Here is a 22,599-nt window from a genome sequence, read left to right on the forward strand (position 1 = left end):
GAAAGTTTCTGAAACACTTTAACTCCCTTTGCCTTCCTGGGGGTTTCCTCGAAAAGGGCTGTGGTTACTGGGTCCCTTTCATAAACGAGAAAGCCAAGTTTTCAAGGGGAAAATTATTTGGAAACACAGGGGAATAATAAAGGGAATCAAGTGTGAAGAACACGTGCTCTGGGATATTCAGAAAAAAAATCTGGACTTGAATCCATACTTTACCCTTATGATGAGACACTGAGTATGCTTCTTGAAACTTTTAAAATGTAAAAGCTGCAAAATGGGGTTACACCACCCTCCCTCGAGTTTCTGGAACATCGTAGAAATGTTTGCCATATGAATGTTTGCCATATGAATGAACTTTGGAGCCAAGACGGTGAGGCCAAATAGCATATATTCATTTCAAAATATTTTTAAGGGTAAAGACAAAATTACAGGTGATATCTTTACGTTCTTTTCACACCGGTAACACTTCAAAAACTAACAACACTTCAATGGGTATTCCTAAAATAACTGACACACTTATAATTAAAAAATAATAATAATAAGGAGTGCCTGGGTGGCTCAGTCGGTTAGGCCTCAACTCCAGCTCAGGTTACACTCTCATCCTTTGTGAGCTGGAGCCTACGTAGGGCTCTGTGCTGGCAGCTCCAACCTTGGAGCCAACTTCGGATTCTTCTCTCCCTCTCTCTGTCCCTTCCCCTCTCACGCTCTGTCTCTCTCTCTCTCTCTCTCTCTCTCTCTCTCAAAATAAATAAACATTAAAAAGTTTGTTTTTTTTTTTTTAATAATAATAAGATAACTTAAACAAACTAGTCTCTAACCTCAAAGGACAGCTACCCACTGAACCCCCGCAGCCGGGAACTGGCCCGGACCTTCGCCGGAAGTGTGCGCCGGAAGTGGGTACGACCGGCCCGCAGCTTTCTGGGACTTGTAGTTGGGGGCCCTTAGGCGCGGACGCGGGTCAATCTCGGGAATACTGCGCTTGCAGGTGTAGGATTCCACGTGGGAGGTGAGACGCGCAGGACAGGCAACGCTGCGGGCAGGGAGGCATTCTGTGGTTGGGATGTGGGAGTGACGCGGTGGTGGCGCAGGACCGCTGAGACCCGAAAGCCTGGCTGGGCGGCTGTGAGAGGGCTCGCGACCAAGAGGAGGTGCGGCCCGGGACCGCACGTGTGGGGGTGTGGGGGGGGGGGGGGTGGAGGGGTGGATGGGGGGGCGGGAGTCGCGCCCGCCTCTGTGTCCGCCTGGCCGGACCGCGATCACCTGACACTAAACGGCCCCCAGCGCAGAAGTGGCTGCGGCTCCGAGGGGCCCATCTCTCTCGCCCGGCTTAGCTCTGGCATTGGCCGGCCTGGAGGCTTCGAAGTTGGCCGTACCGGCCATTTCTGTGCCGGTGACTGGCCTTATTCCAGGGTTTGCGGTGGATGTTAGGCGACCTAGAGGGGCCCCTTTGAGAGACCTAGGTTTCTGTCCCCACAGCACTGTCCTCACACCCCAGAAATGAGGCAGGTCGGGGAAAGCGCCTCGGGGAGTGGAAATCCATTCTGAGGCAAAGCATCCAAGCTGAGAGCTCCTACTGCTCTTTCTAGAACTTCAGGACAGAAATCAGAATCCCTGAGGAAAGGGACACATCCTAGTGTTGCTGGGAGCAGCGGGATTTACTTACCTTCGTGGGTTTGGGGGAGAGGCTTGGCCTGTTCAATCCAAAGCCGTGTGGAGAGAGGTGAGGGAGGGGCAGCACGGAGAGACTAGAAAGAAAGCTCGGGAGATGGCGTGGGAAGGGCTACTGAAAAGGGGTTAGTCGCAGGAGCTCAGTAACTTTTTTCCTACAGTCTTGCTGGTCTGGCTGGTCTGTACCCTGCAAGGTGGACTTGATTTTCATGGCTGTTTCTCTTTCCCTGACGCCACTTTTCCAGGACGGTGACCTTCCAGAGAGGAGGAAATGACCTAGTGCCAGGTAGGTGAGTTGGGGGGTTTCTTCTCTGTGAAAATGCCATCTCTCTGAGAATGGACAGAACCTTTCTAGCTTGGAACAAAGAAAGAACATTAGCATGAATTGAGTGCTCATCTGGTGTCAGGTCCTGTCTTTGTTCTGTACGATCTTTTTATTGTCAGACGTCGGTGTGAGACCTGAAATATTGTATACATATGGGTGTAAGAACATTAATATGCTAAGGGCATATAGCTACCAAATGATGTCGCCAGAGTCTGCACAGGTGGCCGCTTACTTTAAATTCCACATCAGTTTTCACTGAACCACCCTAGCTCCGTGAACTTGGCCCACTCCCCAGAGCACTGCGCTGTGCTCTCCCATTGAAAGAGTCCACACAGCGTCTTTGCCTGGTCCTCTCTCAAAGCCTCCCTTTTCCTGCCAAGGCATTTCACTCACATTGAAAGTTATTCAGAGTTCTCACCTGTTCCAGCCAGTGCTAAGTGGTGTCAGGAGAACAAACAGAATTATAAATTGTGGTGCTTTTCTGCATGAGCACCTTCTGTGTGTGAAAGAATACACATCTTAATAATAACCATTTATTAAACATAAAAAAGTTTGGTAAATGCCAGCACAGTTGTTACCAAATCACTCCCAGTAATACTTCTTAACCAAGCTGTTCATCAGAGTTACTGTGGTGGTTTTTAAGAATTCAGATTCAGGGGCGCCTGGGTGGCGCAGTCGGTTAAGCGTCCGACTTCAGCCAGGTCACAATCTCGCGGTCCCTGAGTTCGAGCCCCGCGTCGGGCTCTGGGCTGATGGCTCGGAGCCTGGAGCCTGTTTCCGATTCTGTGTCTCCCTCTCTCTCTGCCCCTCCCCCGTTCATGCTCTGTCTCTCTCTGTCCCAAAAATAAATAAAAAACGTTGAAAAAAAAATTAAAAAAAAAAAAAAAAGAATTCAGATTCATAGACACTACCCTCGCCCCAAACCTACTAAAAGGAGAGATTCACTTTTTTTTTCTTTAATCTTATTGGCCTCTGTACATCCAAAGATTTGTTGGATTTGTTGTGAGATATATCTCTATAAACTTAATGTGAGCGTCATTAAGGTAGGTAAGAGGGGTTATTTATCTTTTATGCTCTGGTTGCTTTGTTCCCTTCACCAACATACCTACATGTCTAATTGGTCCAATAAATTGTTAAATTACTGAGTAGTACTTTTGTAAAAACTGATTTCTCATTTGTCTCCATAAAACCATTCCTCGAAAGTTACCTCGAGGTTAACACTTAGAATCATAGAATGTTTGAAATGGGAGGGGTCCGCCAGCCCCCTCTCTGCCTTGGGACTGGCATTTTACAGAGAGCTCTAAATCTGAGGGAGCTGAAGGAAAGCACCATGTCCCCTGTTGCAGAAGCAGCAGAGGCAGAAGGAAACCCCATGTCTTCTAACTCTATGCTCTTCCCTCTCCATAACTAAACAGGTGAATTATACCAGAAGTTACTTGAATAAAATATCAGGCTGGATTTTAAGGAAGAAGTAATTGGTTCTTTGCACCACCACCAGAAAGACCATCTTTTTGCTTGGCAAATACAGTTCTTAGATACATAGGAAGAGACCATGAGCTCTTATAAAGATCTGTTTAGAGGACAGTAAGCTGCCCCCAACGTGCTAAGAGCATGCCATCTCTGTGCCTTGAAAAGGAATTGAGGACTTCAAGGGAAATTAATGTGAATGAAACCCTGTGCTCTATATATTTTGCTTCCTTTTCCTCTACCTAGGCCCTGATGAAGATTATTTATCATGAAGTTGGGGATTGCTAATATAGTGGAATTTTGAAATTCTGGTATATATTAATAACTTTTGAATTTAAAGAAAGACTTTATTCCACCAATACTTATTGAGTGTTCTCTTATGTACCAGACATTGTCCTTGAGTCTGAAAGGCAGGAGTCCCAATTTAACCCCTCCCTCTGTGACCTTGAGTAAGTCACTTCACTATCATGAGCCTTGGTCTTCTCATCTGTAAAATTAGAGTGTTTACCTTGATGATCTCAAAGTTCACGTATACTTGTATCTTTTCATCGTTCATTTAAGTTGAATGTGAATTTGTAACTATCGTTTAGATCCCTAGTCAGTTGTGCTTAGTTGCTGGGGATTTAAAGATTAGTTGAACATGGCCCCTATCCTTTAGAATCTTGTAGCCAATTTGGAAGACAGACTTTATAGCTATGGTAGAGATATGTGAAAAATACTATGGGATCTTGAAGGAAGAGGCATTTAACTTATCCTCATGCTTCAGAAAGGCAGTTGTTGATTGTCTTGAAACTGAAAGGAGTTGCAAGATGAATGGAAGAAATAAAAGTCAGGACAGAAGCAGCATGTAAAGGGCTATTCTAGATTACAGCATGACATTTGGTTAACTGCAGGTAATCTAGTCTGACGACAGCACTTGTCTACCTCCTGACTTCTGCATTACTGTTTTCCTGCCTCTGAGTAAATTGTTGGATCCAGCAAGGATGGGCTCTGGAAAGGAAGTGGAAAGTTACATGATATAAATAGTTTTAAGGAGTTTGACATTTGTCAGGTGGGAACAGGAAACTGCTAGTCCCATGACCTTTCCCTTTGGTTAGCCTTCAGGATACTGAGTCTACCTTGGGTGTAACTCATTAGCTCCACTGATATCAGGGGAGACTGTTCATTATTCAGATTCCTTCGTCCAGCTTTGTCTTTGGCAGAACCACTATTTTCTTTCCCTTTATCACACTGATACCTTTCATGTGGCCCACTGTCCTACCATTTCTTATCCCGGAATCTTTAGTCTACTGCAGAGTTAGTACTCCATCAACATATCCTTTCCATTCTTGACATGGAATTCTCCCCACCACTTTATCTGTGGGATCTTAAAAAATTAGTAACTCAGTCTTTCAGTCTCTGGATTGAAAAATGACAAAACTGGTATTTTAAAGACTTGGTAAGGATTTACTGTGGTCTAGAATAAGAAACGGGGGCCTTACCTACGACGGTGGCAGTGAAATAAAGGAGAGGTAACACTTTGAAGGGAGATTTAGGAGAGAAGAGTTCACAAGATCTGAAGTGGTTTGAAATTACTGAGGTAGGGCGGGAGTCTTAGACCATCCAGATGACTGAGTGGAAGGAAGATGGTTAAAAAATGAGAGGGGAAAAAAGATAATTGATGGACTTGAATTTCAAAAGGAAGAAGATTGAATCTAGAATGCGACGGGAGAGGTTAGCCTCATACATAAAGAAACCTTGTTCTCTGAGGTTGAGAAGAAAGTCTGGTTGAAAGGAGTGGCTAATCCTAATGCTTGACGTTCCCCCGGCCCCTGTCCTCATGGGTGTATGTATGGCACCCTGAGGCAGCAACCACCACTTCTGCCGCTTTTCTTTCCCACCTTCACGCAGGAACTTGCAGGCTTCTTGAGCCCAATCTCATCTCTCTCTCCTCAGATACAGTGGAGACCTGAGAGCTTGGGAGGAAACTGCTGCCTTCCCTCATCATTACCTTCCACTGGTGACAAGTAGGGTAGTCCTATCATTCCTGCAAGCGGCCTGGTTGTCTTCAGTTTCCTGAGGCGCGAGTGGGTAGAGCCCCTTCAGCCTCAGGCATGAGGTGTTGGAGTTCTGACAGTTAGCAGGTTCTTCCCTGGCCCAGAGTTGAGCTGCTTCTGTGGCTCACTTCGTTCTCATTTTATGTATATTCTGTCAGTCTGCTTTTTAGGTGTGGCCTGTAGGCTAGTGGCAGCCCACAGATGGCTTGTTACCAGTCTGCAAAGACACAAGGAGAGACACTGAGAGTGTTTAAAATAATTCAATATTTTAGGGGCGCCTGGGTGGCGCAGTCGGTTAAGCGTCCGACTTCAGCCAGGTCACGATCTCGCGGTCCGTGAGTTCAAGCCCCGCGTCGGGCTCTGGGCTGATGGCTCAGAGCCTGGAGCCTGTTTCCGATTCTTCGTCTCCCTCTCTCTCTGCCCCTCCCCCGTTCATGCTCTGTCTCTCTCTGTCCCAAAAATAAAATAAACGTTGAAAAAAAAATAAATAATTCAATATTTTAATAATAATTTAATAATTTAAAAATGGCTTCGGTACTTTCTATGTCTGGGTTTTTATTTTCTAGTAACTCTTTTTTATCGTATTTTACAAAAATGTGACAAGCCTGGCATATTGGAAACTTTTTAAAAGAAAGTATTCCTTCACCAGAGGTAATTTGAGAAGTGTTGCTCCATCCACAGAACTCTGGAAGGAACCAGAGTCACTGTGAAGTTAACTAAATAAATGTTTGGACGCCTGTTAAGTGACAGGCATTGCTTGAGGATGCAAGGATCAGACACCTCTCTGTTCTTAAGTAACATATATCTTAGTGGGGAGAGATGGTAAATAAGAAAGCAAATGAATAAATAAGAAAATGAGATAAGGCATAAGTAGTGCAAAGAAATGAAAACAAAGAGAAGTGATAGTTTCTGGATGCTACTGTGGATTAGACAGGAAATTAAGACAGGAAATGCTTCCCTGACAGCAGTAGTTCAGCTGAGACCTGAATGAAAAGGAACCAGGTGTGTGTGGATGTGGGAAAAGAATGTTCTGGGCAGAGGGGACAGCCAGTTTAAAGGCCCTAAGTCGGGATAGGTTTGATGTTGTCAAGGACCTGCAAGGTCACTGCGGCCAAGTATGACACGTAGGGAGGAGTGACTTGGGTTGAGGTTGGAGAAGTGACAGGACCCCAGTCTGTGAAGCTTTGCAGACTAAGATGAAGGGTCTGGATTTTACTCAATGTCCGTTGCAAACCTTTGGAGGGTTTCCTGCCTGATGTGATGTTTTAAAAGATCACCCTGGCTACTATGTGGAAAATTCATTGTGTGCGGTAGCAAGTGTGGAAGCAGAGAGACAAATTGGGAGGTTGGTACAATTCAAACTTAATATGGCTGTGCTCATAATCATAATCTCCAAGGTGGAGAGAAGTGAGTAGATTCTGATGTGTTTTAGAGGTAGAATCGATAGGACTTGGTATGGATAAAATGTGAGGAAGAGAGGAGAGAATCAAAATGACTTCTAGGACTTTGACTTCAGCAACTGGGTGGGTTGTGTGGCCATTTACTAAAATGAGGACCCCTAGGCAAAAGCAGATATTGATGGAGATTTTTAGGAGCAAGAGTTCCACTGGGGCCTATTAAATTTTACGTGCCTCCTACACATCCAAGTGCAGATGTTAAGTGGGATTTGGAGTGTAGAGGTAAGGGGAAACATTGCTGGAGGTAAATATTTGGGAATACCTAAGGATAGTATTTTATGGTATGTGTATATGTGCTATTTTCTTTTTTCCAGGAACGTTCAACTGCTTAGTTTAGAAGTAGAAAGAACATGATTGATAGGACTAGGGAAAGACTTGAAATCAGAAGTATACTTTGAGGGGGAAGAAAAAGAAGTATACTCTGGCTGGGAGGAAAAAAAAGGAAGAGTTAGCAGGTGGTGCTCTTGATAAAAGAGGTGTGATGGAAGAGAAAGAGCAGAAAGAACAGGAAGATGGTTTTAAAGAGTAGGATAGTAAGAGAGTAATATTTCAAAAGCAGGGTGGTCCATATAGCAAAATGACCCTGGTTATGGTTATTGAGTTTGAAGAAATGAGGCAGAGATGAGTAGCATTAAAGTAGTTAAGAAACGTGAAGTTAGAGTGTTTAGCAAAGTGTTCTCTTGGGTGTTGAGATTATCAGGATAATGATAGGAATGGGCGGAAAAGACAACTCAGCAATGTCATGAGATGACAGTGACAAGGAAAGATTCAGTAACTGGACAGCTTAAGCTTGGGTGAGTTGTGGACAGGAAGGGAAGGATTTGGATAAAAATAGCAAAGTGGATGAGAAGAGAAAGTTGTTCCAACAAAACTTGACTTAAATGACTCATATCCCTGAACTATACTCTTCTGTACCCTTCTTACCTTGTCCAGTGCTACCAACCCCACATTCCTTCCAAGGCATTTGTGCAAATGGTTGCCAGTCGAGGAGAAATGTGCTTAATGTTTTAGAAGCTAGTAACATTCAAGGATGTTTCTTGGGGCTTCACTGAGGAAGGGCAAGGCTGTCTGGACTCTGCTCAGAGGAAGCTGCACTGAGCTGTGATGCTGGAGACCACAGTTGGTCTCCATAGGTAAGAACATGAGCCTGGACACCTGCCTATTAGAATCTTTGTTTCTTCAAATTTAAATAGTGATGGGGCCCCAGGGGTGTAGTTTAGGAATTGATGTTTCCTAATTTTTTTTTTTTTTGGCACAAAAGATGTTTCTGATTATTCTATGCAGCCAAAGAATTTGGCTTGTTAAGAATTGGAGAATGTAGGGGCGCCTGGGTGCTTCAGTTGGTTAAGCATCTGAATCTTGGCTTCAGCTCAGGTCATGATCTCACAGTTCATGAATTCGAGTCCACATTGGGCTCTCGTCTGGCAGTATGGAGCCTGCTTGGGATTCTCTCTCTCCCTCTCTGCCCCTCTTCTGCTGACACGCGTGCTCGCTCGTTCTCTCTCTCTCAAAATAAATAAATAAACTTTAAATTAATAAAAAAGAATTGGAGAATGTAGCTTTACTGAGTCATCTTAAAAACCATATCCCTTATAAAATCATCCCTTGGGACTGAATTTGCTTTCTGTACAGTTACCCGATCCTTCTTGTCTCCCAGTTGTGATCTCTCAGACCAAGGTGAAGATCATTATATAATGGAAAATAAACTCCAAAGGAATCAGTTAGGCATCATGGCAGATTGTAAGCCCAGGCTAATTCATGAAAGAGGAGTCCCTTTTTTAATATTCCCGGAGTTCTCTCTGAAGTTCTCTGGTCTGTGGAGAAAGCTAAGGCCTCAAAGGATAGTCTCCACATACTGATCTCCCTTTTTCTAGTCACTTACTCCCCCCACCCCCACTTCCTTTTCAGAAGTTTGTGGTGTTTCCCATTTACACTGACCTTCTTATCTGAACGCTTGTCTTTTCCCACGTTTTCCCCACATTGGCCTTGTACTATCTCTGCTTGACTTTATTTTCATTAAATATCCCTTGCCCTGCAATGTCTAGTTTCCATTGCTTCTTTTCTTACACATTCAGGGATTTATCCATCTCCCCTTCTGAATAGAAGAAAATACTTTTGATGAGACAAAATTTCATACCATAAAGTAAAATATGGATATAACTGACAGTTTTTCTCAAAAAACATTTTGACTGCTTAAATCAAAGAAGTTAAACATTTTTGATATAATAATTCATTTTTAGGTATCTACTGTAAGGAAATAATCAGTACTCCAACCGAAAATCATGGAGAATGATAAGTCATTATAGAATTATTTAAAATACTGAAGGGGCACCTGGGTGACTCAGTTAAGCATTCAACTCTTGATTTTGGCTCAGGTCATGATCTCACAGTTCATGAGTTTGAGCCCTGCATCAGTCTCTGTGCTGGCAGTGCAGAACCTGCTTGGGATTCTCTCTCTCCCTCTTTCTGTGACCCTCTCCCACTTGTTCTCTCTCTCTCAAAATAAATAAATAGATAGATAGATAGATAGATAGATAGATAGATAGATAGATAGATAAAATGAAATAGTGAAAAAATTACTCACCAAACATATCAGAAGGTGTTGGTTATACAAATTATAGTGGAACATATAGGAGAAAAATGTGTACCCATTAAAAAATTCAATGAGGGGCGCCTGGGTGGCGCAGTTGGTTAAGCGTCCGACTTCAGCCAGGTCACGATCTCGCGGTCCGGGAGTTCGAGCCCCGCGTCAGGCTCTGGGCTGATGGCTCAGAGCCTGGAGCCAGTTTCCAATTCTGTGTCTCCCTCTCTCTCTGCCCCTCCCCCGTTCATGCTCTGTCTCTCTCTGTCCCAAAAATAAATAAACGTTGAAAAAATTCAATGATAAAAAATTTTTAGAGGCGCTTGGGTGGCTCAGTCAGTTGAGTATCTGACTCTTGATTTTGGTTCAGGTCATGGTCCTAGGGTCATGGAATTGAGTCCCATGTGGGGCTCCATGGAGCCTGCTTAGGCTTCTCTCTCCCTCTGTCCCTCTCTCCCACTTGTGTTCTGTCTCTAAAATAAAAAAAAATTGTTTTAAATAATTTTAAATGTTTGTTTATTTATTTTGAGAGAGTGAGCATGGTGAGGCGGAGAGAGGGAGAGAGAGAATCCCAAGCAGCCTCCACACTCAGCACTCAGTGTGGAGCCTGACACAAGGTTCGATCTCTTGAACTGCTAGATCATGACCTGAGCCAAAATCAAGAGTTGATGCATAACCGACTGAGCCACCCAGGCGCCCCCACAAAAGGCTTTTTCACAGATGTAAGATACATATATACTTACTAGATTAAACCATGTGAAATTGCCATCCCGTAGTAAAAACAGACATTGTACAAAACCACCAAAAAGAAATAGCCTGTAATAATGGCTATCAGGGTTTTTTTCCTGCCTCTGTCCACATGGTTCTCTTCCCTCAGTGACTATGGCTCTTGAACCATTATTTTCAACTAAACCTGGGAGGTGAGGCAAGCACCACAGAGTGAAGAAGTCCCTGTAAGTAGTGAGAGGCCTGTGCTTTCATTTTCTTTATATAAACATAACGCCTGTGCTCTATGCTTCCAGTATCAGTCTCAATGCTAGGTTTTCATTTTTCATTGATAAAACATTGAATGTGGATGTCCAATATTTTTTAATGCAAGTAAGATATAAAAATCTCAAAAATTGGGGCACCTGGGTGGCTCAGTTAAGTGTCCAACTCTTGATCTCCGCTCAGGTCTTGACCTCAGGGCCCAGATTCAGGCTGTGCATTGGGCTCCATGGAACCCCCCTAAAAAAAAATATTTCAAACTCCCTCTCTCTCTGCCCTTTCCTTCTTGCTCTCTGTTTCTCTCACTCTCAAAAATAAATACATATTAAAAAAAAAAAAAAAGGTGGGGCACCTGAGTAGCTCAGTGTGTTAAGTGTCCAACTTTGGCTCAGGTCATGGTCTCATGGTTCGTGGGTTCGAGCCCTGTGTCAGATTCTGTGCTGACAGTTCAGAGCCTGGAATCTGCTTCGGATTCTGTGTCTCCCTCTCTCTCTGCCCCTCCCTTACTCACACTCTGTCTCTGTCTCTCAAAAATAAATAAATGTAAAAAAAAATTTCTTCAGTAAGTAAATAAATTATTAAAGCTATACTACAAAAATAAAAAGGTGCACAGTGTAAACCTTCCTTCATGTCCCTAACTCCCCTCTACCCAGGTTGTGGTCATTTGCTGTCACAAGCCATCTGCAGTGACTAAATCTCCTGCAGTTACCATTTCACAAGTCTACCTGGAAATCTGAAGAATGAAACTCCCAAGCCGAAATGTGGAGTGCATACATTTGTGATTTTGATCATTGTCAAAATGTCCTTCTTGGGGGTGTTACAAATTTACACTCACAAGCAGTGTGTTTTCAGGCTTTTGGTTTTTGCCAGTTTAACAGGTGGAAAATGGTATCTCAGTATAGTTTTAATGTTTATTATAATATACTGCTAATTTTCAGTTTATCAGTATTTTATATTTTATATTGACTTATTTAAATCATAAATGAGGATTTAGCTCTTTTACATTATTTTCCCCAACACTCATCCACAATTAATGCTTACATTGCTTTGACTTCATAACGCTTGTTCCCTGCAGGGTAAAGTAGTGTACTATAATTACAGTTCCTTTTTTTTTTTTTTTTTCCTTTCCTAAAGTTAATGCTTGCTTTTTTTTTTTTTAATTTTTTTTCAACGTTTTTATTTATTTTTGGGACAGAGAGAGACAGAGCATGAACGGGGGAGGGGCAGCGAGAGAGGGAGACACAGAATTGGAAACAGGCTCCAGGCTCCGAGCCATCAGCCCAGAGCCTGATGCGGGGCTCGAACTCACGGACTGCGAGATCGTGACCTGGCTGAAGTCGGACGCTTAACCGACTGCGCCACCCAGGCGCCCCAATGCTTGCTTTTTAAAGTATTTTATTTGGGGTGATTTTCCATGCTGTTTTATATTGGTTTGGTTAATTATTATAGTTTTCTCTTATGTAACAACAGTCGATTCAACTTAACTGTCTATTTTACTGACTTCTTTGCTCACTGCGATTTCTTGTATTGTGTATCATCTTCTTCACAATCACTTTTCCTCCAAATGGAAGATAATGCTCAATTATTTCAGGCTTCCAGTATTGTTTATTGGTAGTTCGGTGTTAATATATTAATTCTCATTTATTTGCACACAACCTACCATTTCTGTCTGGATGCTTTTGTGTTTTCTGGTATTTTTTTTTTCCCTTGAAGTCCTGAAGTTTCACATACGATTTTTAGCATTCAGTGAGCACTGAATTGTGAATTCTAAGAAATATTTTTATCTGTTACTGCTTTGATCATTTCTCTCCCTCCCTTCAGTCTTCACCATATTCACGGAACTACTACAAAATGGGCTTTTACTTTTATCTTTCCATCTGTATCTTTTTTTACTCTGCATTCTAGGAGAATCCCTCAATCTTCCATCTTAGCCATGTGTTCATTTTGCTTCTCGACCCATTGAGATCGTAGACCTTAGGATCAGACAGCTTGACGGTAGCTGTGACATAAGTTACTTAACCTTTTCAACCTTGGGTTTCCTCATGTGTAGAATGGATGTCATAAGAGTTCCTCTTACATAAGATTGTGCAACTAGTGCCTGAGTATTTCAAATGGGCATGACAGGGATAGTTGTAATCCTTTTCAGTCCTTTTATTAATTTGAAAGAATTCTGATTATTTTTCATAGCAATGTGTTTATATTTTATTAGATTATGTTGTTTTTCTAGATGCGATATCCTCTCAGATTTCTCTAGGATTTTAATTACGTACCTTTTAAATTCTGTTTCCTCTGGTCATTATTTCTTGAGTTTATGCCAGTCTTCATTTATGTTAGTTTTCTGCTTTTTTTTTTTTTTTTTTTAGTCTGCTTATATTGTTTTTATTGTCTCATTTTTTTTTTTCAAAAGGCTTATGTTCACAGTATGACACTGGAGTATGTATCCTCAGCTGATGCTTGGCCCTCTTTGGTGCATGCATGCTGTACTTATAGAGGACACCTCTGCTGATTGGGTTTGAGACAGATATAAGAATCCAGATGGTGGGTGGTTGTAAACCCCTTTTTTAAGGTTGCCTTGTCAGTGCAAAATTACCTGGGATGTGCCCTGCTTCTCAATCTCTAGCTCTGAGGTATCTCTCTTATCAGAAATCCCACTTCAAGGGTTACCTCGAGCCTTATTTTGGGCACATGTGGAGTCAGTTGCTTCTTTTTGTACTTTAATCAACCCTTTCATTGTGCAGGTTCAGTATTACCTCAACTTCTGGTTTTCTCTCCAGCCCAAATAATACTATTAGGAGTTTTTCTTTGGCAGACCATTTATTTTGTTCTTGAGGCTTTCTGTGGGGCCACTACCCTTAGCCACCCAATGTTTCATTTTTTTGTAGAGAAGAAGGTGCTTGGGAGAGTGGTGCTGCTAATGGCAACAACTTGTCCAGCCATTAGAAATGCCTAACATTAGGGGCGCCTCGGTGGCTCAGTCGGTTAAGTGTCCGACTTCAGCTCAGGTCATGATCTTGCGGTCTGTGAGTTCGAGCCCTGCGTCAGGCTCTGTGCTGACATCTCAGAGCCTGGAGCCTTCTTTGGATTCTGTGTCTCCCTCTCTGGCCCTTCCCCTCTTGAACTCTGTCTCTCTCTCTCTCTCCAAAGTAGATAAACAAAACTAAAAAAAAAAAAAAGAAAAGAAAAGAAATGCCTAACATGAATTAATAAACATGTTTCCAGGGTAAACCTCTCTTTATAACTGTTGATTCTGAGTTTGGAATTTGAATTTCTAGGATTTGTTGAGATCTTAGTCTTTTGGAAGCCCTTTTCTCTGTATGTGATTTGAGCTGTGCATTTGGGTTTTGGTTTTTTTGTTTGTTTATTTGTTTTTGGTTTTTGTTTTGTTTTGCTTTGTTTTGTTTTTTGGGTTTTTTTTTTTTTTTTTGGATTCTCCATCAGTTCTCATTCATCTGCTCTTTATCATCTAGGAGCTTCTCAACATTTTTATTCTGCTAATTGTGGCCTATTTTTACAAGACTATTGTGGACTTCTTTTTTGTCACCTCAGTGTAATATTAAGATACTCACTCTAATTGTTTTGATGAACATACATACTAGTAAGTCTAAAATCTACATTCCTGGCACAGTTCTCTCTCAGGAGTTCCAGGCCCATATTACTGAACAGTACAAGAACACCACAAATTAAACAAGGCAAAGTTTGTGTTTGTTATTGGTCCCCACTTTCCCATTCCAGCCTGTCTTACCAAGTACACCCCCATACCTGGTCAATTCAAGTAAGGAACTTAAGGATCCTGGTGGGTGCCTCCTTCCCCTCCTAAGTTTAGTTAGTCATCATGTGATTTACAATGAATTTCTCCCTTTGTCTTGATAACCATCCTTATCACTTTGCTTCTGATTTGCTGCAGCAATTGTTTCTCTACCTAAAGTCTTGCTTATCTCTGATGGTGTTTAAAATCACAAAATCAGGGGCGCCTGGGTGGCGCAGTCGGTGAAACGTCCGACTTAAGCCAGGTCACGATCTCGCGGTCCGTGGGTTCGAGCCCCACATCGGGCTCTGGGCTGATGGCTCGGAGCCTGGAGCCTGTTTCCGATTCTGTGTCTCCCTCTCTCTCTGCCCTTCCCCCGTTCATGCTCTGTCTCTCTCTGTCCCAAAAATAAAAAAAAATAAAAAAACGTTGAAAAAAAATCACAAAATCAGGTATTTTGCTCCCCATTGAAGTCCTTTAAATCCCTGAGGGTTGTAATCCTAAATCCTTATAGTACACGCCAAGCCCTTTGTTCTGGCTCCTGCCTTCCTCTTCAGAGCACACTTTTTACCACTGTCACCTGTTTTATATCCTCCACAAGGAGTTGTGTATAGTTTTCTGGAGCATGTCATATTTTCTCTGCATTTTCATTTTTTCCCCCCCTTCCATTTGCTCCCAGAAATCTTCCCCAAGGTTTGGGTTGAATGCCTGTACTCTGTGCTCCCATGACTGGTTGTGCGTGCATCTGTTGTCATACTTACGGTTATCACTGTTGATACTGTCTTTCTTCCTAGTAGGCTCTAACTTGTTAAGCAGAAGAATTTCTATTTTCTTCTTTGTATCCCCAGCACCTTTTAAAGTGGGTTACCAATTTAAATGCAAATTTAATTAAAGTACAATGAAGTAAAGTGAAATGAAACGTTATTTGTGACAAGGACACATTCATTGCCTATGCAAGGTTAGGGGAAGAACAGGTTTTTTTTTGTTTGTTTAAAAGCTGAGACAAGATTTCTGCCTTGTGTAGCTAAGCCTTCTCTCCTTCTGACATTAACCCAAAGGACATGACTATAAGGACTAGACTGAACCTTTTCCTAGTTACTAAATCTTTAAGCATTAGGCATTCTAGTTCCAAAATCTTGAAATCTACTCTTTGTATGTTCTTATCACTGAATTCTCTTTGTTCCCTAGGAGATTTGAATGAAAATTCTATGGAGAATCTTCAAGAAAAAAGACTTAGGGATCTATTACGTAGGGGCTTTTCTGCTGGCTAATTTTAGAAGATATGGCCAGCACAATAACAGAGTCAGGATTGTATTGTGAATCTTCCAGGAGAAGGGTACAGGAATCCTGAACTAGATTTTTCCCTTTGTCAGAAGTAGGGAAAAGCATCTTCTGTATTTCTAGAAACAAGAGCAGTATGGTGACTCTTCAAAGTGATGATTATAAAAACATGGCAAGTGAAGAATATTTGTCTTTGAAAGTCCCAAGCCAAGTGGCCACAAAGGGCTCCTCAGTAACTTTCTGCAAAAATGAGCCCCAGGATCCTCAGAAAAGTAAAAGTCTGTTTATAACTGAAGAAGGCACTGAGAGAAAAGTCTTGGGAGGAGAAAGTCCTCCCATGGACCATTGTTCAGAGAACCTTCAAATTAAACTTTTGTCTGATGTAACAGAACTGGTCTCGCCATTGGTCAGTGGTGAGGCGACTTGCCAGAATGGCCAGTTGAGAGAATCTTTGGATCACTTTGACTGTAACTGCAAAGACATTTGTGGTTGGAAATCACAAGCGGTCGGTCGTAGTCATCGGAGAGCTCATACAGAGGAGAAACCCTGTAACCATTACCACTGCAGGAAAAGACATAACAACAGCTCAGGCAGTAATCTGTGTGAGAAAATCCACACTGCAGAGAAGCTACACAGATGTAGTCAGTGTGGTAAGGACTTCAGCGAGCGCTCAGAACTACTACTTCATCAAAGACGCCACGCAGAAGAAAAGCCCTACAAATGTGAGCAGTGTGGGAAGGGCTTCACGAGGAGCTCCAGTCTCCTCATCCATCGAGCAGTCCACACGGATGAGAAACCCTATAAGTGTGACAAGTGCGGAAAAGGCTTCACAAGGAGTTCAAGTCTGCTCATTCATCACGCAGTCCATACAGGCGAGAAGCCTTATAAATGTGACAAGTGCGGGAAGGGCTTTAGTCAGAGCTCCAAACTGCACATTCATCAACGAGTGCACACTGGCGAGAAGCCCTATGAGTGTGGGGAGTGCGGTATGAGCTTCAGTCAGCGCTCCAACCTGCACATCCACCAGCGAGTCCACACTGGGGAGAGGCCCTACAAATGTGGAGAATGTGGGAAGGGCTTCAGTCAGAGTTCGAACCTTCACATTCACCGGTGCATACACACAGGTGAGAAGCCCTTCCAGTGCTACGAATGTGGGAAGGGCTTTAGCCAGAGCTCTGATCTCCGCATCCATCTCAGAGTCCACACTGGAGAGAAGCCCTATCACTGTGGCAAGTGTGGAAAGGGATTTAGCCAGAGCTCAAAACTCCTCATCCACCAGAGAGTGCATACTGGAGAGAAGCCCTATGAGTGCAGCAAGTGTGGGAAGGGCTTCAGCCAGAGCTCCAACCTCCACATCCACCAGCGGGTTCATAGGAAAGATCCTATTAAATAAGGTCTACTGGAAAGACTTAAACATTTTTAATATCACTCTTCCCTTTATATTCTCAGGAGAGAGATCATAGGTTATTCAGATATGTTCCCTCACTGAAATTTATTCATTCATTTAAAGTATTTAAGTACCAAGCACTTTGTCATGCTATTCAGAGAACCGATTGTTCTGGTTCCTCGGATGGGTAGAGTGAAATATCTGTACTTTGCAGTTCAGCCAGTGTTATTAGAACTGTATATCCTACCCCGCATTTTTAAGTGCAAAAAACTTTATATTTGTGCAAGCAGAACATGTTTCCCTTTGTTCACATTCTGAGAAATTGAAACTCTGGTTTCTCTTCAAATCATGTGCCTTGTGTTTTTCCTATTTCCTTCCAGCCTTGATGAGCTCTCTCTGAACTGTGATTGCACGTGTTAGTTTTAGGTCAAGGGAGTGAGTGGTGGGAGATACTATGGGCATGAAATCTCTTGTGTTTATGAAAAAAATATACCAACAGTGTGTGGCCACGTGGCAGGTGGTAGAGAGGAGCTACTTGTGTGGTACACTCCATACACTGTTTTACAGAATATTGAACCCATCCCCCTAAGGCAGCTGCCTAGGAACAGAAGTAGTTCTTTTTCCTGGGTGCGGCTGGTCTATTGGGGTTCTTCCAGATCTCACCACTTCAGATGACCCCCCGCCACCAAACTAAAGCCAAATCGGGTACATATACCATGTTGAAACATAGCAGAAGTGAAATATATCTAAATGTATTTAATTCCTCACTACCTCATTTCCTTAATTTTCTTCAGCACTCATGTCTGTGCTAAGCAAAATAAAGGAGTCCAGAGAGAAAATTTCTAGTATTTTTCTCTTTGGGCTTATCTCTTGTTTTAATATTTGCTGTACCCCCCAAAAGCCATTTGTTTTCACAGAATCCCCAGCCTGTTTAGGTCTCACTATAGATCTAGAAGTCTGATTTATAAAATTATTCTTATATTTGGCTGAAAGTACTTCACATAAAAATAGCTATATGGGGCACCTGGGTGGCTCAGTTGGCTAAGCCTCTGACTCCACTCAGGTCATGATCTCACATTTTGGGAGTTTGAACCCCATGAGAGGCTGTGTGCTGACTGCTCCGAGCCTGGAGCCTGTTTTCAGATTCTGTGTCTCCCTCTCTCTCTCTGCCCCTCCCTGCTCACACTCTGTCTCTCTCAAAAATAAATAAATGTGAAAAAAAATAGCTATATAAAAACATTTTAACCTATTTGGAGCGTATGTTTGGGATGACCAGGCTTAAAATATGCAATGTATCACATATAATTCACTTGCAGTGTGAAGCTAGGACACTTCAAAGAGACATTTGTCCCCTAGAAGTTGATACAAGAAGCGGAAGCAACAGTTGAAAGAAAAGTGATTATGTACATAACTAAAGTGAAATTTACAATGAGCAGCCCTCATTTTCTCACTAATGGTTAATGATTCCTCAAGCAGTTCTCAGGTGGTTACCTAGTGTTTCATACCCCAGTTTTTCACCAATAACTAGTATCCATATATGAAAAATATGGATGCTTACTTATTAGCTTGAGAACATGGGGTTATAACTAATATATCCTGACCAAGGTAAGCTGAAGTAGTTAACTGGACATAGATAACAGGAAAAGTATACATTAATTTTGGGGAAACAGCTCATCTCTATTAAGGAATAAAGAAGAGAGATTAGGACATTTGCCTTTAAGAGATAGTTCCAGAATATTTGACTCCACCCTTGAGTAAGCGTTCCATATGCAATGATTAGGGTGATGATTAAGCATCTGCCCTTTAGCCATTCCATAATGTCTCACTTGTTTGGGTACTCTAAGGCAACATCACAAATGATATGATTCTGTTTCACCAATCTCTAGAATAATGAATGAATGTCTCTCATTCCTTCTACCCTCATAGATCATACCTGAGTATCTATTCAGGATTTCACTCTTTGTCACATATGTCTTCTAACTCCCTGATATATGGAATCTAACTGGGGTTTGGAGCCAAATATGATCACAAGAACCTGTGTGTTTTGAGGATAGAGGGAGGTCGGAAGTCCAAATCTCAAATGGTTATAAAATAGCTTGTTTTTCCAAATTTCCTTTTATACATAACTTATGATATCAATTTTCTTAACTATGTTTAGTTTTTACTATTTTCTTTTAAGCATCATCTTCCTTAATACAATTGAAATATGATCAGAGTCCTTGGGAAGCATTTCACGGATTATGGGAAAGAAGTTTGTGGAAAAGAGGGATTTACACGTGAAAATACAGGGGGAACAACAGGGGATATGTCACATTTCATCAGATCTTAAGAAACCATTGATTGTGAAAAAAGCACTTTGCTAAGATACATCCCAATTTCATGAAAAAAATATATGTGTGCTTTAGGATTGTTGAAGAAGAGTTTTTTTCAGAGTTCAAGGGTTGCCCTAGGCTTGATACTTGATTTGAACAAAGACCTTTGGCTAATCTCAGTAATCATCAGTTATATTCAATTGATAATTCTGTCACTATATAGGTTACAGATGTTGAGTACTTGGAACACTTTTACAATTCTTAAAATTCTTACCTATTCATTGGGTGCTGTTCCTTCTGTATGGGTTGTTTAATATCTTAAAGTCAAAATACTAGTGAATATGTGATCACTACTTGTCACATTTCCAAATTATAATCTGTTTAACTTTTTTAAGATTGTATTTTTAAGTAATCTCTACAACAAACATGAGGCTCAAATTCCCAACCCCGAGATCAAGAGTTGCATGTTCTACCAACTGAGCCAGCCGGGCACCCCTAATATTTTAATTTTTCCTTCCCACCCCCCACCCTGACAGCCAGAGTTAGGGGATAGAACGAAATATGGAAATTCCCATGGCTTTCCCATTGTACTTTCATTGATGAGAAAGCATCATGACTGGTCATGGAGTACAAGACTATACCCTACGTAATGAAAGCCAACAAAAGTTCAAAGCAACATGCCCAAAGAAGTTGCAAGAGTAAAACTGGCACCAGATTGGTACCTGGAGGCAGGTAATAACAGCAAGTAGGTTCAAGAGTTAGATCTGGGAAAAGCTAATACATAGGAACATGTGGCAAGGGCCACAGAAATGTCAGTGTATGGTCAACCCAAGCAAAATGACTAGCAGAGAAAAGGCTAGAAAATGCACTTTTTGTTAAACATCTCTCTGGACAGCATTAAAATGCTAAAAAGAAATTTTTTACATTTATAAAACCACAGCAATAAAGAGAACAGGAGGAAGACCATAACAAACAAATCTCAACAAAAAATTGAAAGATGGAAGGGGGGTGGCTATTGTATCAGAGCAGAAACAGGCACCATTTAAACTGCTTGCGTATGAAGATAAGGACAAAAAGTAACCAGTTTGGCTCCAGTCTCAGAAATGCTTAATACTGTGGAAGACAGGAGTGAGACATGAAGGGAAAGCAGTGAAATTAATGGCCAGGTGTATATGGAACATTCACTTAACCCCATACACCCATGCCCTCCTCTCCAACCCTTGTGCCCTTGCCAACCAGAGATTTACCCTTCAGCAAGAGGTGGGGGTTCTTTGCAGAAATTGGCCCGGAGGGAGAGACCTGTATTCTGGCATTTGAGAATCCAACAGTAAAACAGTTATCTTCTATCTCCAATACTTATAGCTTCAAAATGCACGAAATAAAAACTGATAAAATTGGGGCACGTGGGTGGCTCAGTCGGTTAAGTGTCTGACTTTGGCTCAGATCATGATCTCAGGACTCATGAGTCAAGCCCCGCATTGGGCTCTATGCTGACAGCTCAGAGCTTGGAGCCTGTTTTGGATTCTGTAACTCCCTTTCTGCTGCCCGCCCCCCCCCCCCCCACACACACACTCGTGCTCTGTCTCACTCTTTCTCTCAAAAATAAAATAGGGGCGCCTGGGTGGCGCAGTCGGTTAAGCGTCCGACTTCAGCCAGGTCACGATCTCGCGGTCCGTGAGTTCGAGCCCCGCGTCGGGCTCTGGGCTGATGGCTCGGAGCCTGGAGCCTGTTTCCGATTCTGTGTCTCCCTCTCTCTCTGCCCCTCCCCTGTTCATGCTCTGTCTCTCTCTGTCCTAAAAATAAATAAACGTTGAAAAAAAAATTTAAAAAAAAAATAAAATAAAATAAAATAAAATAAAAACATTGAAAAAAAATTTTTGAATGATAAAATTGAAGGGTGCGTGGCTGACTCAGCCAGTGGAGCATGCGACACTTGACCTCAGAGTTGTGAGTTTGAACCCTGTGTTGGGCTCAGAACCTACTTAAAAAAAAAAAATCTGATAAAATTGAAGTAAATGTAGACAAGTATGGTTATTTCAAGTATTTCAACACTTAAGTGATACCACAAATAGAAAATCAGTTAAGGGTGCTTAACCGAGTTACCCAGGTGAAGGGCAATCCAGTTTTAAACAAAGACACGCTGAAACTCTGCAAAATGTTCTTATGTTAGCTACTTGACTATTAAGATTCCCTTAAAGTTTTAAACTGTCAAAAAAAAAATCAGTTAAGGGTAAAAAAGACCATCAACTAATTTGATTAAATGACATACATAGAACACCACCCAACAACAGCATAATGTACATTCTTTTCAGGTGCAAATATTGTGAGCTATAAAACGAGTTTCAAATGATTTAAAAGAATGGAAACTATACAAGGTACGTATAACCAGAAAATAATTAAATTAAAAATCACTAACATATCTGAAGAACCCCAGATATTTGGAAATTAAATCACCCTCCTAAATGAGCCATGAAGAGGAGGTAAAAAGAAAATTTGAAAATATTTTGAACTGAAAGTATATACTGAACTATTTGGACCTACTAAAGCAGTGTGGAATTTTAAACTTTATGCCAATAAATTCAACAACTTAGGTGAAATGTAAAAACTCCTTGACAAGCAAAAACTACCAAAACTCACTCAAGAAGAAAAGAAATGTGAGTAGTCCTGAAAGTTGAATTTGTAGCTGACAACCTTCCCCCACAAAAAAAAGTGCAGACCCAGATGGCACAAATGAATTCTACAAATATTTAAGGGAGACAGAGCAACAATTCTATACAAATTCTCTTCTAGGAAGAAACACTTAACAACCCATTTGTGAGCCAACATTACCCACGTACCAAAGCCAGGAAAAGACCTCACAAGAAAAGAAAATCATACATCAACATCTCTCATGAATACAGATGCAAAAATTCTTTTAAAAAATAGCAAATTGAAACTACTATCTATAAAAGATGGTAATACCTCATAGAGTTTATCCTAGGAATGCAAGTTTGCTGTATCATTCAGAATCAATGTATTTCATCATACTGACATACTAAAAAAGAAAAACCCTATCTTATTTAAATGCAGAAAAAGTATTTGAAAAACATCAACATTCATGATTAAAAACTCTCAATTGGTAAGGAATTAAAGGGATCATCCCCAATCTAACAAAGAGTGTCTATGGAAGAACCAGCACCTGACATATTTAATGGTGAAATAAAAAGCAGTTTCCTTCTAAAACTAGGAAGAAGGCAAAGATATCTACTCCCCTCTTCTAGTCAACATTGTCCCAGATGTAGCTGGTGCAACAAGGCAGTAAAGAGGAAAAGGAGGGGGACCCACCATAAGTCTGAGCATGCACCGTATGCCAGGCT

At 41.7% G+C, this 22,599-nt stretch overlaps 1 protein-coding gene across 3 annotated transcripts; it reads left to right on the top strand.

Annotated features, from left to right (window-relative positions):
* The first annotated feature begins 886 nt into the window (after positions 1-886).
* On the top strand, positions 887-17,277 carry ZNF239 (zinc finger protein 239). Of its 3 annotated transcripts, none has more exons than XM_043596897.1 (3): positions 887-1,003; positions 1,827-1,951; positions 15,452-17,277. In XM_043596897.1, exon 3 carries the CDS (start codon positions 15,681-15,683, stop codon positions 16,935-16,937), a length of 1,257 nt encoding a protein of 418 aa, XP_043452832.1. In that variant the 5' UTR covers positions 887-1,003; positions 1,827-1,951; positions 15,452-15,680; the 3' UTR covers positions 16,938-17,277. The 3 variants fall into 3 exon arrangements, with proteins under 3 accessions (XP_043452832.1, XP_043452831.1, XP_043452833.1); XM_043596896.1 differs by having other exon boundaries at positions 901-1,003; positions 1,911-1,951; XM_043596898.1 differs by having other exon boundaries at positions 977-1,145; positions 1,911-1,951.
* The last annotated feature ends 5,322 nt before the right edge of the window (positions 17,278-22,599 follow it).

Source organism: Prionailurus bengalensis, chromosome D2 (assembly GCF_016509475.1).
Source record: "Prionailurus bengalensis isolate Pbe53 chromosome D2, Fcat_Pben_1.1_paternal_pri, whole genome shotgun sequence".
Taxonomy (NCBI): domain Eukaryota; kingdom Metazoa; phylum Chordata; class Mammalia; order Carnivora; family Felidae; genus Prionailurus; species Prionailurus bengalensis.